This window comes from Montipora capricornis, chromosome 6, assembly GCF_036669925.1.
Source record: "Montipora capricornis isolate CH-2021 chromosome 6, ASM3666992v2, whole genome shotgun sequence".
NCBI lineage: Eukaryota > Metazoa > Cnidaria > Anthozoa > Scleractinia > Acroporidae > Montipora > Montipora capricornis.
Window position 1 is genome coordinate 60616859 of NC_090888.1, and position 15000 is coordinate 60631858.

Below are 15000 nucleotides of genomic sequence, written 5' to 3' on the forward strand. Positions count from 1 at the left end.
CTTCAGCCCACTTCATGAACCGTTGATTTCAGTCTGCGGTTATAAAATTCTGATCACGTGATAACATTTTTGCGGCTCTGCGGTTTCGAAAAAACTGATCTCGTGACGCTATTTTCTGTTGCTCTCCCCAAAGAAAAAACGCGAAACGATGTTGACAGCGATTAAAACCGGCCGAAGCTATTACGGGAAACCCAGGAAAAGCCTTGTCCGAGGAAATGAGAAAAAGGTGGAAAATTTTCTTCAGGTTTTTCTCTTATCTCGGCCGTGGGAAGAACGAAGGACTAGCGTCACGTGGTCGGTATTTTCAAAACCGCAGAGCCACAAAAGATGTTATCACGTGATCAGAAGTTTTCAACCGCAGACTGAAATCAACAGTCCGTGAAGTGGGCTGAAAAAAAAGCCCTTGTCCACGGACGTCTGAGATCGATAGTAAAGCCCGGTATACACTACAGAAATTTTTGGCACGGCTTGGGTGAAATTGGTACGGTTCCCAAAAAAAAAGGTTCGGCTCGGATAAAATTTGCAGTGTAAACAACCTGTCAGTACCAAATTTATCCGTGCCGAACCAAAATTCTTACCCGTGCTGGGACCTTCGGCGAGGTAGTCCGATTACGGACTGAAAAAATGGCACGGTTCGGATAGAACAAGCAGTGTAAACACTTTAAAGGGCAAAATTTGAGCCTTAATTCATATAGGCTAGCGGCTTTTTTAAGTACATTACCTGTACTGGTAGGTACTTTATATATGATACCCTATAATGTACCGATCCTCAAGTCCTCTATCCGTCCTTTAGCCTCCCTACACATCCCTACCCGTCCTTTAGCGTCCTTACTCATCCCTACCCGTCCTTTAGCGTCCTTACACATCCCTAGCCGTCCTTTAGCGTCCTTACCGTCATCCCTACCCGTCCTTTACCGTCAGTACACATCCCTAGCCGTCCCTTAGGGTCCTTACACATCCCTACCCGTCCTTTACCGTCCTTAAACATCCCTACCCGTCCTTTAGCGCCCTTAATCATCCCTACCCGTCCTTTACCGTCAGTACACATCCCTAACCGTCCTTTACCGTCCTTACACATCCCTACCCGTCCTTTAGCGTCCTTACACATCCCTAGCCGTCCTTTAGGGTCCTTACACATCCCTAGCCGACGGGTAGGGATGTTTAAGGACGGTAAAGGACGGGTAGGGATGTGTAAGGACCCTAAGGGACGGCTAGGGATGTGTACTGACGGTAAAGGACGGGTAGGGATGACGGTAAGGACGCTAAAGGACGGCTAGGGATGTGTAAGGACGCTAAAGGACGGGTAGGGATGAGTACGGACGCTAAAGGACGGGTAGGGATGTGTAGGGAGGCTAAAGGACGGATAGAGGACTTGAGGATCGGTACATTATAGGGTATCATATATAAAGTACCTACCAACATTTCAAGATGGCGGCTCATTCTCCACCAAAATCACGCGGACGTTCTTCATTATAGTTGAACTGCGCATGGCTCCATGAGAAGTTACGCGGGCCCAAAAATTTTGGTGCGGTAAAAATGGTGTAGTGTAAACAAAGTTTGCTGCACTCTTTTTGGGCACCCGTGCCAAAAACTTTCTGTAGTGTAAACCGGGCTTTAATCACACCTTCGATTGCTGTGTTGCCAGCATGGTTGTCCTGGTGGTGTAGTGGTTATCACAAGCATAAAATGTTGTCTCCTAGCAGTAAATAAAAAAATAGACCACAAATGAAGAGATGACACAACTTTAGTTTAATCATCCTAAAGAAGGCCGAAATGTAGGTGTAAACTAAAGTTGTGTCATCTCTTCATTTGTGGTCTATAAATAAATAAATAAATAAATAAATAAATATATATATATATATATATATATATATATATATTTACTTGTGTAGGAAAGGAAAAATCAAAACATTAAAACATATAATAATAAGATAGAGATTATGTCATGAGCTTTTAAAAATCTCGATCGACTTTACAAACATTTGGTAATTTCGAAAGCTATTATTCACATAGTTTTTTTACTGCCGAGGTTTCTGCTTGTATCTCCTACATTTTAGGTTTTCGTTCTGTTAATTTCACTTGAACCACCCAGTTGCTTCCAGTAGCTACCTTGTAACCGCCTATTTTGAGCTAACGTCTCTTCGTGGTTAGCCAGAGCACTGCTGAGATCCCAGAAGAAGCTGCAATGAGATCAACAGAGGACAAGAAAGATGTAACATGATATTCCTCTGTTAAATGTTTTTTTTCAGATTCATTTGTTTCAAGGATCTTTCAACCTTTCCGTTCTCGACTTAAAATCATGTGAAATAAGGAGGATGGGAAATAGTAAGCAAATCGGGATAGTCAAAGGTTTTGCGGCGACGATCCTTTTTATAAGCCGAAGGTGTATTGCAAAGATTCACACCAGACCATCACTAATCCGTTTCCCAATTCCAGAGTTTGTCGTTGACATCGTCAATCGTCAAAATGGACATCTTCATATGCTCATGATCCCTTCAAATTTTAAAAAGTCCAGGGTGGTTATTTCCGCCCCGTCTTCTCCCTTTCCCTTCCCTGTCTCATCTTCTCTTTTCCCTACTCTCATTCTTCCCCGCCTTCTTCCCCCCTTGCCCCTTCTCCTTACCCCCCCCTCCTCTTTTCTTCTTCCCCTTGTCCTCCCCCTCTTCCCTGCCTTCTTCCCCTCGACCCCCTCCCCAGTCTTCCCCTCTCACCGTTTCCCGCCTTCTCCTCTTCCCTCCTCCTTTTATCCTCCATTTCTTCCTTTTTTTCCCATTTCTCTGCGGGATTCTGTCTATCCAAGACGAAAAAAAGGTCCAGCAAGTAACCCATAGAACGAGACATCGCCCCGGACGTAAAGACGACGACGATGGCTACGAGAGCGTAATCTCGAGATTATTCCAAGTCGATCGACATGGTAAGTGTGTATGAACATTGCAGAAATGAAATTGATATGAATGGTGCGGTTGGTTGCAGAGAAAGTTGACAATTTATCGTCAGGTGCTCGAGTCCTCCAGATATCCTCAAAATTGTATACTTCACGTCGCTGTCAGGACTAGAACGGTAAAACCGATTGTTTTGTAGCATTCTCGCCGATATAGTCGTCGTCTCTGCTTAATCGAAATAAACATGGTTTAAAATTTGGTAAGTGGGCAGTTTTTGGATCTCGGTTCCCAGTTTAAACTTCAGTGACTCAAATGTGCTCGCTTTTTTCTTCTCTGTGTAGCCATAGCTTTTGATACCATAAAAACTAGTTACTAACTGGGAAGGGTGAAAGGGGGTTACCGGTTTCATTGACTCAAATAAAGGTCATTACCTTTGAATCACCCTTTTTTTTAGAGACCTCGTTAGTTTGAGATTGGTACTCCGCGAAACAGACCTTTCCTGAGAATCACGAGACTTGCGTAATTACCAATAAAAATGCATGCATCCTTGGTATAGACTTTTTTGTACCAACCTCGTTCCCAGGGTCTCTCTTCTCTGCCTCCATTTCCGTTAAGACGACAATGGAGGCAGAGAAGAGAGACCATGGCAACGAGGTTGCTTCAGCACGAGATGTTTTTAATTAAGACAAGAACGGAAACCGGAAGTGGGTTCAAGACTAATTCTGACCACTCCGACGTTGAATTTGATCCTGGTAGTCCCTGTCAAACTTCTCTGCCGCACTTGTAAAAAGTCAACTGGTTTGCCTCCGGCCAGTTGGGATTCTTAACAGATGTTATTGTTGTTCTTTTCTGTCGTTTCGCTGATTGTGTTTCCTTTTCCCTGAAAAACGCCTAGGCGGTGTGGTCAGTTAAGCACGTAGGTGTGTATGTATGAACATTTGGCATGCCAGGACTGACATTTCTCCCACATTTATACACTAATCGTATGTAATTGAAAAATGATACATAGAAGTATAAATGTGGTAAGTCCCTTGACAATGAGTTAAAAGGGAAAACAGCTCATTCAGTTCCGGTAGTCTTCCGGTTGCCATCAGTGGCTCAAGTATGTCTTGTGATTACGTTCCATATTAGCTTATGACTTTAATCTTGGTAGTAAGACCATAAACGTATTGGAAAAAAAAACTGGTCTAAAAATAGATTAGTCTGTGAAAATGCTGACCATGAGCTCCTAACCTAAACCTCCTAACTGAAATAACCGGCAATCTCTTAACATTCTTTGGGGGGAGAGTGGATCCGCAACATGAATTTACTGGATGGAAATACAGTACTTGGTTTAGATATGGAGTTGGGAGTAAAAAGTGTCTGTCACCAATTTTGTCCACGATTGTATTACGTGCTTATCAAGAGAAAATGAGGGGACAGAGAAGGAGGCTCCCGGTCCAGCCCTTGGGATATGTCATGTCCACGAAAGTTATTTTTAGACGAGCGGAAGTCTTCCGAGACGTCCGCATACAGGCCAACCTCGGTCCGATGTTTGAAAGAAAATATATGTTCATAAGCCTTCCACGTGCGCCATCATTTTCTCTTTTCACTAAGAACCTGAGAGCGAAGCAAGACTGCATGCGGGCGTCTCGGAAGACAGACATCCCCTAGAACAAAGACTTCCGCTCGTCTAAAAATAACTTTCGTGGACATAACATATCCCGGCTAACGCCTTGAGCCTCCTTCTCTGTCCCCTCATTTTCTCTTGGTGCTTATGTGATTTTACGGTTGTAGGTCATTGACCTGTGCCCAACTTTTCTGAACGCAGACGTCTTTATTGCACACTTGATGGGCACCAAAACATATAAGCAAAACTAATGGCACTTACGTACTTACTTTCTGAACTCTATCCCGCTCAAAAAATCGACAGCAATATCCTCTAATATTCGTGACATTTGTGACTTTAGTCATCAGCTCGCAGACTCTTTGTTCCATCACTCCCGAATAGCGGTAATTGTAAGCCAAACACGCGGGAAATCGCAGACAGGTATCCTCACAATGAAGTTCTGAGAGAACAGAGTGAGCCCAAATCACGAGACCCTGAAGCTTGTGGTCAACGATTAGACCTCGGCTAATTGGTAAAGCTAAATTTTGGCCACCACATTGAGGTATTGCATGAGTTGTGGGTCTGGTTGTCGTTGGGACGTGTTCTACTTCTTCTGCTGACGGTGGATGTACTGAAGAGGACGAAAAAATCATGGTTCTAATACAGGGAAGTCTTTTAATTGCTGACGTCGTAGTAGTATATGGAATGGGGCGTTTGCAGTTGATGAAGCTATAGAGCTGTGGAGCTGTGGAGCTGTGAAGACAACCCCAAGGAACTAAGTACCCTATATTCATGTCGCGTTTATCTATCACTGATTCTATCCCTGACGATTCTGTTCGAGTTAACCAATCACAGTCTGGTAGTCTTTGTAATCATACAATCAATTGTGAAGGGCCCATTTAAGTTAGTTGTCTTATATTTATGTCTCGTTTTATAGAAAACAATAGCGCTGCTATTGCGTTTTTGACTACTCTACAGCAATGATATCCTGTGAGAAAAGAGATGAAAACTGTGGTTGGTGTTAGGGTATAATGTAAGTTCCTCGGGGAACCAGGCCCACTGCTCCACCCGCCACAGAACTCCCATTCGATATACTTACTATTCACCATTGTGCGCATTTGTCTCAGGCTTAGATATGACTAATAAAAAGATATATTTTAACTGTGAAAAGACATATGATAAGATTTTTAGATGATCGTAGTTATAAGAGCTATCGAGCCAATGCTTCATGCTTTCCTTTCGTTGCTACTTTGTTAATTTAAGGAGGCTCACACCAGTCTCAGCTCCTTTCAAGAAACTGTACAATTAGAAGGATTGACTCTAGCTACAACACTGTACATACACTGTATCACCAAGCAGCTATGTTATGGTTTCACATACACCAACATTTAGTGCTTGACAAAGTAAAATATGCTGAATTGTGCTACCATAGCAAAAGGCGATTAATGTAAAAACACCCTGAATTTTGTCTTTAAATGTCTATATCTCAAAAACAAACACAGTGACCCCCTTTTTATCGCTGGAAAGTACTAAACAGGCTAAACTCAACTTTTTTGCAGAATTTTTAAAAAACATTTCTTGAGCGGACTCTCAGCTATCTTCACAACATGCTATTTCTGACAGTTGTAGCCTGCGAAATTGGCAGAAATGGATATTTTGACGGCACGGACCAGAGGATTCGGTCCGGTTGTCTGGTGGGGATTATGAGTAATTTGTCGTACAAATAGTGATCCGTTAGGGATTTGAATCAGTCTAGGTTCAGCTTTCTTCGCCTTTTTTTTTGTTAAAATTTCCCCCTCCATAGGGTTGTGGCACTTGCATAGGGTTTGGAGAATACGTTCCCTCATTCCCGAAGGGTTTTGGGTTTTCGTATCCGGCAGGTGCCCAGTGTACTTTTCCTTTAACATGTTTTTAGGAGGTCAGTACCATTAAGTATGCTTTCGTATTGTTATGCTAGAGCGGAGTTTGTATGCTTATGGTTAGCAAAATAAAGCGGCTTGTGCCGCTTGCTGTCCTACATGCCCATGTATCTACACAGTTGTGTTGTGATTGGAGTTAGTCGTGTTGTGTCTGATTGGAAAGTGGAGTCAAAATTGGAATATTTAAGGAGGCTCCTTAGAGGTTTAGGGCCGCGCGCAAGCTAGGCGCTACTTTGGCGCGTAAAGCCTGAAATCGCGCCTGTCATTATATGCAATAAATTGACACCAAAAAAAATTTACGCCTTATTATGTCGGTACTCATATTGGTAAACCTGTACAGGGAATACGTTGAGAGAAATTAACTAGGTTTCGTTTTGTAACTCGTTCCCTGTAGTAAGGGTATTCCTTACGGTGGCTGTGATTCCACTATGTAGAATTTTTTAACTTTGCAAAGAGTTTCATCGCAGCCTACTCGTAACTTGGCGTCAACGGTTGCGTTTTCGAGATGTAAACGTTTCCATACAAACTATAAGGTCTTTTTAGATGGCTTCTCCTGTTGTCTATGGTAACCTACAGGGAAATCTATCCATGCGAGAAATTTTGGTTATGACGTCACGTACGTCTGCCTTTCTGCCTGTCCGCCCGTCCAGACTGTAGGGGTGGGGAGGCGGAAAGCCTCTGGGGAAGGAAGTGTTCAGGCAATAAAAAATTAGCCAATGAGCGCGCGAGAATTTTGCAGTCTTTGTAAAATTAACAAATAGGCCATTTCTGAGTTGATGTTTGTCTCAGTTTCAAAGCGAGTCCTGGTGCACAACATTCAAATGGAAATGAGTTGCGTATTCTTATGCAAATCAAACTCATTTCCCTTGCAATAGTTGAGCACCAAGACTCCCTTCGAAACCGAGACAAACATCAACTCGGAAAGGGCCTATTTGTTAATTTTACAATGATTGCAAAATTCTCGCTCGCTCATTGGCTAATTTTTATTGTCAATAAGCGGGCAAACACATAAATTTATGCGATATTGACGCGATATTGCTCGCGTCAGATTGAATAAAATTGAAGTTTCTCCCATTTTTGTGTCACGTTCTTCTCGTGTTTTGACTTTATTTTGACCCCTCTGTCTTTTTGTTATTGTAAAAAACGAATAGATACCAGTTTTAATTTCATTCGTTTGTCCTGTTATTGACAATGAATTTTGTCATAACATTGTCAAAGTAGTCTGCGGATCAGACGAAATTCGTGATCAATAACAAGACAGACGCATGAAAAACTGACATTAATTTGTCAAATTTACAAAGGTTAGCTTTCAGGTAAGCGTGATGTTTTCGTTCTTAATATATGCCTTGCTGCCTTACATATTTTGTAAAACTCTCTAAAAAACGAAGAAGTCCTGAAAACGTTTGCAATTCCGTGTTGACAGAGATTCTTGAATATTTCAACCATCATTGTGTGAAATGGATGTCCAGTCATGAGCTGCTTTGTTTGACTGTGAAATAAGGGGCACCCAACGTCAATTTTCGGAAAATATCTGTTCGGAGATGATTTGAGATCCAGAATTTTCGGACCGTTTGTTGTAACATTTCTTGCTTGCCTGCCTGTCATAGAATTTTCGAACATCTAAAAAATGGTATAATTGCCAATTTTTAAGGGATTTGTACCCTAAAAAGGTCACCTAGAATTTTCGGGAGCCTTTTTTCTGGCTGAAATTTTCGAAAAAGTAAGTTTTGATCACCATAATTTTCGGCTAGGGAATTCGAGTAGATGAAAAATTTTTAGGGCATAAAAATATGCCTATATCTACCATTTAAATACGAAAATACGTTTAACAATGCTATGTTTAAGTGGTTTTGAACTTTATTCTCGTTGGGTGCCCTAAGGCTTGTGAAATTGCAGTGGAGTAAGCGAATTTACTACGCTTTAGGTTGACTTTTAAATGAGTAACATTTTTGCTGTTGTTCTAAACTGAAGAGAGAGGAACTGAACGGTTGACAGTTAAACGGAAATTGTTGTGAAACTGAGAGATTTATGGAAGTCACATCGCTTGCGATGAAGACGGTTTGTGGCTCGCGTAGCCCGGCTGAGGAAGAGAGAGGACCCTGGGAACAAGGTTGGTGACGTAGGCGGAGGTGTGCCGCAAGCTCGGCCTTGTTTTCACAGGTTCTTGAACAGAGATGACATACTAATCCTGTTGGGGCTGCGTTAAGAGGATCCTTTCTGCGGAGCCTGCTCTGATTAATGCAGTTGGAACGGGAAGACCTTAGACAGCATTGACCAGAACCGGTTGCTGACCAGCGGTTTTCGTTAAAACAATGGTTTGCTGGGGGTGCTCAGTCTCGCGGGCTCAGAAAACCTGGTTGTGGTCATTGTTATTTAAGATACTTCTACGCTATAAAACACGATCAAGAGAAATTGATCAAGTGAAAAAGATTTCAGTTATAGTTGTTGATTAAAATTCATTTGTTGGTTATTGTTTGCAAGGCTTGTTTGTTTACAGTTGTCAGCTAGAGGTGTCTGATCTGTTTAATCACTGTAAACTGTATACAGTAATAATGACGATTAATTTTATACTTTATGCAAAAGCATAATGTATTCCATGTACACTATATTGCTTTCTGGAGTTAGAAACGGGGGCTCCGCTTTTAGGCTTGTAGTAAACGTACGTGTGAGCATCTCTAGCTATGAATATGATTAAAAAGGTGTACAAACCGCCGGACTTGCCAAGAGTGTCAAATTTCAAATGAGAAGTTTTGCCTTAATTGTAATTTGATTTAGTGATTTGGTGTTACAATCTAGAATCTATAAAAAAGTGTGGAAGAAATAGTCCTTGTAATAAAACAGTTTCTTGAAATTGTTGAAACTGGTTTAAGCCACCTTTGAGGAACATTCATGACAGAAAGCCATGCTACAAACTGAACTTGCTACTTTTCTTTTATGGGTTCGAATCTTGTTCAAGCCTGAATTTTTCAAACTTCCCTATTTCTTGCATTCACAAGTGGCGACGATCTGAAAATCAAAGGAATTTTTTCAGCCTATAGTTGCCTTCGTTCTATGCCATTCACCTGATGTGGGTGGACAAAGGTCGCAAGTCTTCTGGCAGCTTTCCACTGCGAAATCTGTTTGACAACCTCCAGTCTTTTTAAACCCCCAGCAAATAATATAAAATCCCTTGTCTGAACAAGACGCTGCAATAAAGAATAAAAAAATATGTAAAATGAATCATTTCAATCGTTTTGATGTTTTATTATTCAAATTCAATTTTAAGTTTAGTTAAGGCTTAAGAATATGTACAAAATAAAATAAGCACTGCCCACAGTTAGCTACAGCTATTCGCGGCGCGCAGTGGTTTCAACGCATGACAAATCGCAGCAACTCCACCTTACAGAATGAAAAAGTAACTTACAATGATTAACAGGTAAAACAAGAGAAACGAAAATACGATGACAAAACTAAGACCAATTGTGTACAATTAAAGAAACGAGATTTACGATTAGAGGAAGATACTTAACCGATTACCAACAATATTTAGAGTAAAAAAGAAAAGGAAAATTATAAGAAATTATATCACTTTGAATACTTAAGCGAACATAGCCATAGCCACAGTGTGAAATATAATATACAAGTACGTTTAGATAATGTTGACAAGAGCGGTATGGATTGTGCAAATATATAATGCACCTGTCACAGCAAGCCACCTCCCCCTTCCACCCCCTGCAAACATGGGGCATGGGTGGGGCTTTGTGGGGACTTTGACTCTTTGCCTTGCCCTAGGGGGTGAGGGACTAATTCATTTTTTTTTGCGTTGCCTTCCAAGAGGGATGGGAGATTATTACATTTTGGCCTTTGCTTTTCCTTATGGGGTGGGGTATTAGTACATTTTAGACCGTTGCCTTGTCCGAGCAAGAAGGAGTAAGGACACTTTAATAACCCAGTTGGAAAGGGGTCAGAATGTGCACAGTAGGAAGTAGCAAGGATTGACAGACCTACAGAACTCCTTAACGAGTGAGGCGTTTGTACCATATTTTCGGTCTTTGACCTCTTTAACTTCTTTGCTCTTACGAGTATGTCTTTTATGGATTTCCCCCTTTGAAAAGATAGGAGTGGTTGCTGGTTTTGCATCAAGTGCATGTTTAAGGTTTGGCACTGGCGGGTGATACTGTGTCACAAAACCCGGGGCAAGATATCTTAAGAGATTTCATTCCTTTGCTTTAGCGCTGACTCCCTCAGTCTGTGAATTTGATGTTTGATAGAAGTGTCTCAATCAGACGTTTTGGATAGTTTCTAGCACGGAGACGTGATTTGAATTTGTAAATGTTCTCTTCAAAAGTTGTTCTTGAAGAAGTAGTGCGTAAAAGTCTTAAGGGCTTCGCCCTTTACGCATCCTTTTTTGACACCTGGTGGGTGGCTGGAGGAAAAATGAGTGTACTGAAAGGTTTCAGTCGGCTTGAAGTGTGTTTTTATATCCAGAATGGATTGATTTTGAAAGCGTTTGCCTTTGTATGCAATAGTGTCAAGAAATGTGCCTTAACAGGGGGCCCACACAATGTGTTTGTGTAGCCGATTGTTATTTTATAGTAAATGTACTAGATTTACCGTTTGCCTCACCTATTGCGATATATCGCAAACTATGTATATAAATCAATGATAAATATACGTTGAATTACCTTAACTGTGGTATATAGTCGTCCTTTTGCCTCAAAAGTGGTTTTTGAGGCGAACTCAAAATCATTCAAAATCGCTCAAAAAACCACTTGTGAGGCAAAAAGGACGACTATATACCACAGGTAAGGTAATTCAACGTATATTTATCATTGATTTATATACATAGTTAGCGATATATCGCAATAGGTGAGGCAAACGGTAAATCTAGTACATTTACTATAAAAGAACAATCGGCCACAAAAACACATTGTGTGGGCCCTCTGTGGTGGCTTCAGTGTTTGAGATCTCAGCCGTAAATTTGATGGTAGGGTGGTGTGAGTTTGCTTGTGTGATGAACTTGTCTATATCCGGTTTGCTGACATCCCACAACGAAAAAATGTCGTCAATGTATTGTTTCCAAATCATTGGCTTTATGACGCTTTTGCTAAGAATCTGTCTCAAGATCGGCCATAAAGATATTTTCAAAGGTAACGGCCATTTTAGTGCCCATGGCAGTACCATGAATTTGTAGATAGTTCTTTCCGTTGAACTGGAAAGAATTATTTTTGAGTACGAGTCTTAGCATTTCTTTATATAGTTTGTGGGGATCGGAGGGTCATTTTTGTGAAAGTTTTAGTATGCTTTGCATAATGTAGTGATTTCCTCTTCCTGTGGTATATTTGTTTACTATATGACTAGCTCCGTGAGCGGGCAAAATGAACCAAATCCCGCGCTGTCATTGGCTACCCGAGCAGGCAAGACGGAGCTATACCACCCGCTCGGGATTATTCGCTTGGTCCCGCAAGATCAAAGATCATGTCATCCAACATGAGCGACTTCTGGTTGAAGCGAGTTGCTAATTTATGCGTAACGTCAGTTGCCAACAAAGAACGATAGACGCTCAGTCATATTTTTCCAAAACTAAGGATCCCAGCGAACTGACGCCGTTTACTCTATCCCGTGCAATGACTGTGTTGGTGAGTATATCGGGCAGACCAAACATCAGTTCAGTTTGGTGCGATGTTTAAAGGAGCATCAAAAGGCGGTTTTTCAGGCTTTGCAAGCATACTTGCTTAACTAACCACACAATTACGGGGGGGGGGAGGGGGGGGGGATGGGTGGGTAATTCCAGAATTATCACCACCAACGTAACACGCGGTAACATGAAAGCCGTTAATTTGTTTGGGAGCTTGGCACATAATAGTTAATATATGGATGTGGCTATGAAACTCGACAAGTTTCTTTGTCAGTTATATTTTTGCTCGCCGTTTCGGCCCTGACCATGCACAAACCACACCCTTTTTCTAAAAGACAGCCAATCAGAAGTTTCGATCAATTTATTCAAAACTCGGTTGTGAACCGAGGACAAAAGATTTTGCATGGCCACGGTCAAGTTAACATGAAGCGCGATGTCACTCTTCTCGCTGTTTTAGTGTCCAGAGTTTCAGAACCAGTCCATCTATATGAACTACGGGCACATGAATGCCACCCACACTCTTTTGAATGGTAATCGTGGCGGGCCTTTTTCCAGACACCTATTTGCACCGCCTTATTAAAAGAACGCTAATTAACAATTAGACCCGTAACCCGCAAGAGGGTCCCAATGGGGTAGTGGCTTTTACGGCTAACAGTTAATATTTTGCCCCTTTTACGGCTAATGGTTAATTTGCTCCCATTACGGTTTTCTGAAATTTTGATAATTAATTACCATTGTTTTACATAATTTAGAATATAATAATTAACTTAAAATATAATAGTTAATTTCCATTGGTGTGAAGCATGGCAAAATCATGAAAAGTATAGGGAACATTCACGGTTGACAAAAAATGAAATTTATCTGATCCACAAATACATATCAGTCCCGCGTGCGGGACGTTGAAATTTGGAACTTTTAATGTCGAAGAAATAAAACAAGTAATTGGTGCAAACGGCTTATTGACAATCTCAACAACAGACAAACCAACTAATTTTACTAAAAATACGCCTACGGACATTTGATTAACAACGCACCAATCATTGTTTACAGTCTTCAGTCACAGCTTATAACAACACGGCTTAACTGACGAACGACCAATAACATCACGACTTGGTTGACCAATCAGATCAACGACCAGAGTATTTATACCACCTACTGACGTTACACAAATCACTTGTCTCTGATCGGTGATGACTTACCCTCAGTTTGCCGAAACGTCAGTCAGTGTCAGTCCTCAGTTCTCAGGACTACACTCTGCAGGACGATCGTACTTGACTCATGGATTCAAACCATTTACGATCCTTTTTTATCCCAAAGCTTTCAAGTCCAGTGCTCTTGACACTAGCGAAATTAAAACCACATACCTAGCTGACATCTTGAGCCTACCCTGCTTTCTATTCTTGACTCGTTTTATCGTACTTGATTTTTAAAGCCACTTACCGTTTAGCTCGCTTTCCATTCCGAGCCAAACAAGAAGGGCAATTCCAGTTCCAGTTGTTGTTGAGTTAGTATGGCATAAAGTTTCAGGTCAAACGACCGCAAGCCAAAGTTCTTGGCCTGGTCATTGAAGCCAAGTAGGTCAATCAAAATACTTTTGAAGGAATCAGTATATTTGTGATCTCAACCGATTTGAACCCTTGCTTTGTATCTTTTCTATGGGCTTCTCCTCTCCAGTGTGTTAGTTTCACTATCCATTGCTACAATCTCGGTTATAAATTTCTGTGTTTCAAAGACAGTAGGAAAAAACTATTGACTATTTCATGAATGCCCGAAAGTTATTGCTCTATCAACATTGATACGGGGGCGAGGGGTTGTATTGTGGGTTGGTGTCACCATCTTTTTGGCCGGGATTGAAGCCATGGATAGACGCCATTCATAAAGAGAAACTGAACAACAAGATCGGAAAATTGCGAGAGATGTCAAAACGTCACTGAGGCGGCTATCAAGTCTGTCAAAGTGTGTGATACGATCCATTTCAAAGACGCATCCACCATTTCGATTCCGGCGTTGTGAAATGACTTTAATTAGCCGAATTAGTTAAACGATACGTAAATGGAGTTCTTTACAAGACAATTGAGACCTTTAATTTGCGCTATTATATTTTTTTACGGTTAACGGTTTTCAACTTGTTTTACGGCTAACGGTTACATTTTTGGCTCTTTTACGGCTAACGGTTAAACCCCATTGAGACCCTTCCGCAAGGGCTCCAGGTCAATAGCCTATGAGGCGAAGCGCCTCGCCTCGACCCAAGCCCCCACTCGCTTTTCACATGCAGTTGCTTTCATTTCCCGGACTATCTGGGAGCCTGGAAGAGGCTAGTTTTAATATCATCCAACTAGTCGGACAGAAAAGGCAATAATAAAGTTAGCAAATGCAACTTGAACTAATAATTATTTATTTGAGAATAAAACGAAAGAAAGCGTCACGTTTTTGGCTACTCGGGAACTATTATTCATAGTCCTCTAGTGGCGTAGCCAATTAAAATGCAGGATTTGCATTAGTCCACTAGTTGGGTGATACTAATTACAATTACTAAGCTTCCTTTCCCTTTTTAGCAAAGTCGTGGCAGATAAAAGAACTCTTGGGATAAAATTGGATGACCCCTGATAAAGACAATAGACAGGGGTGACGATATGTTGGGTATTTGAATCGAAACTTTCTAAGGGGAATTCAATGTTATGCAAACCAGAATAGGCATCAAGATATGGATTACGTTTTTGCAAACTCGTACATGTTCATTGCCGTGACTTTAACATCTTCAGTTCCCACAGCCTGACCTTGTAGCTTAGTCGGTAGCTATATAGAGCAACGGGGCAATTTCATTATTGGTGATTCACATCTTTACATACCTTCTAACATTGCTCTGGTGAACCATAGATACCAACAAAGAACTGAAGAAAAAAAAAAATTAAAGTTAATTCAAAAGAAACTGGAAAGAGATGTTAGGTGTTTGACAGCGATGAAGCAGTATTTTGGCCAGTTCAGATCTCAATG

General features: G+C 41.2%; 1 protein-coding gene across 1 annotated transcript in view; it reads right to left on the bottom strand.

Moving 5' to 3' along the window:
* Positions 1-1938: 1938 nt before the first annotated feature.
* LOC138052749 (uncharacterized) overlaps positions 1939-15000 on the bottom strand; it is a 14338-nt gene continuing 1276 nt past the window's right edge. The window contains exons 2-5 of the mRNA XM_068899314.1: positions 14856-14897; positions 9452-9574; positions 4761-5101; positions 1939-2180 (exon numbers count right to left, since the gene is read on the bottom strand). Of these exons, the coding sequence (XP_068755415.1) occupies positions 2148-2180; positions 4761-5101; positions 9452-9574; positions 14856-14897 (539 nt within the window). The 3' untranslated portion in view covers positions 1939-2147. The remainder of the gene's footprint in view (positions 2181-4760; positions 5102-9451; positions 9575-14855; positions 14898-15000) is intronic.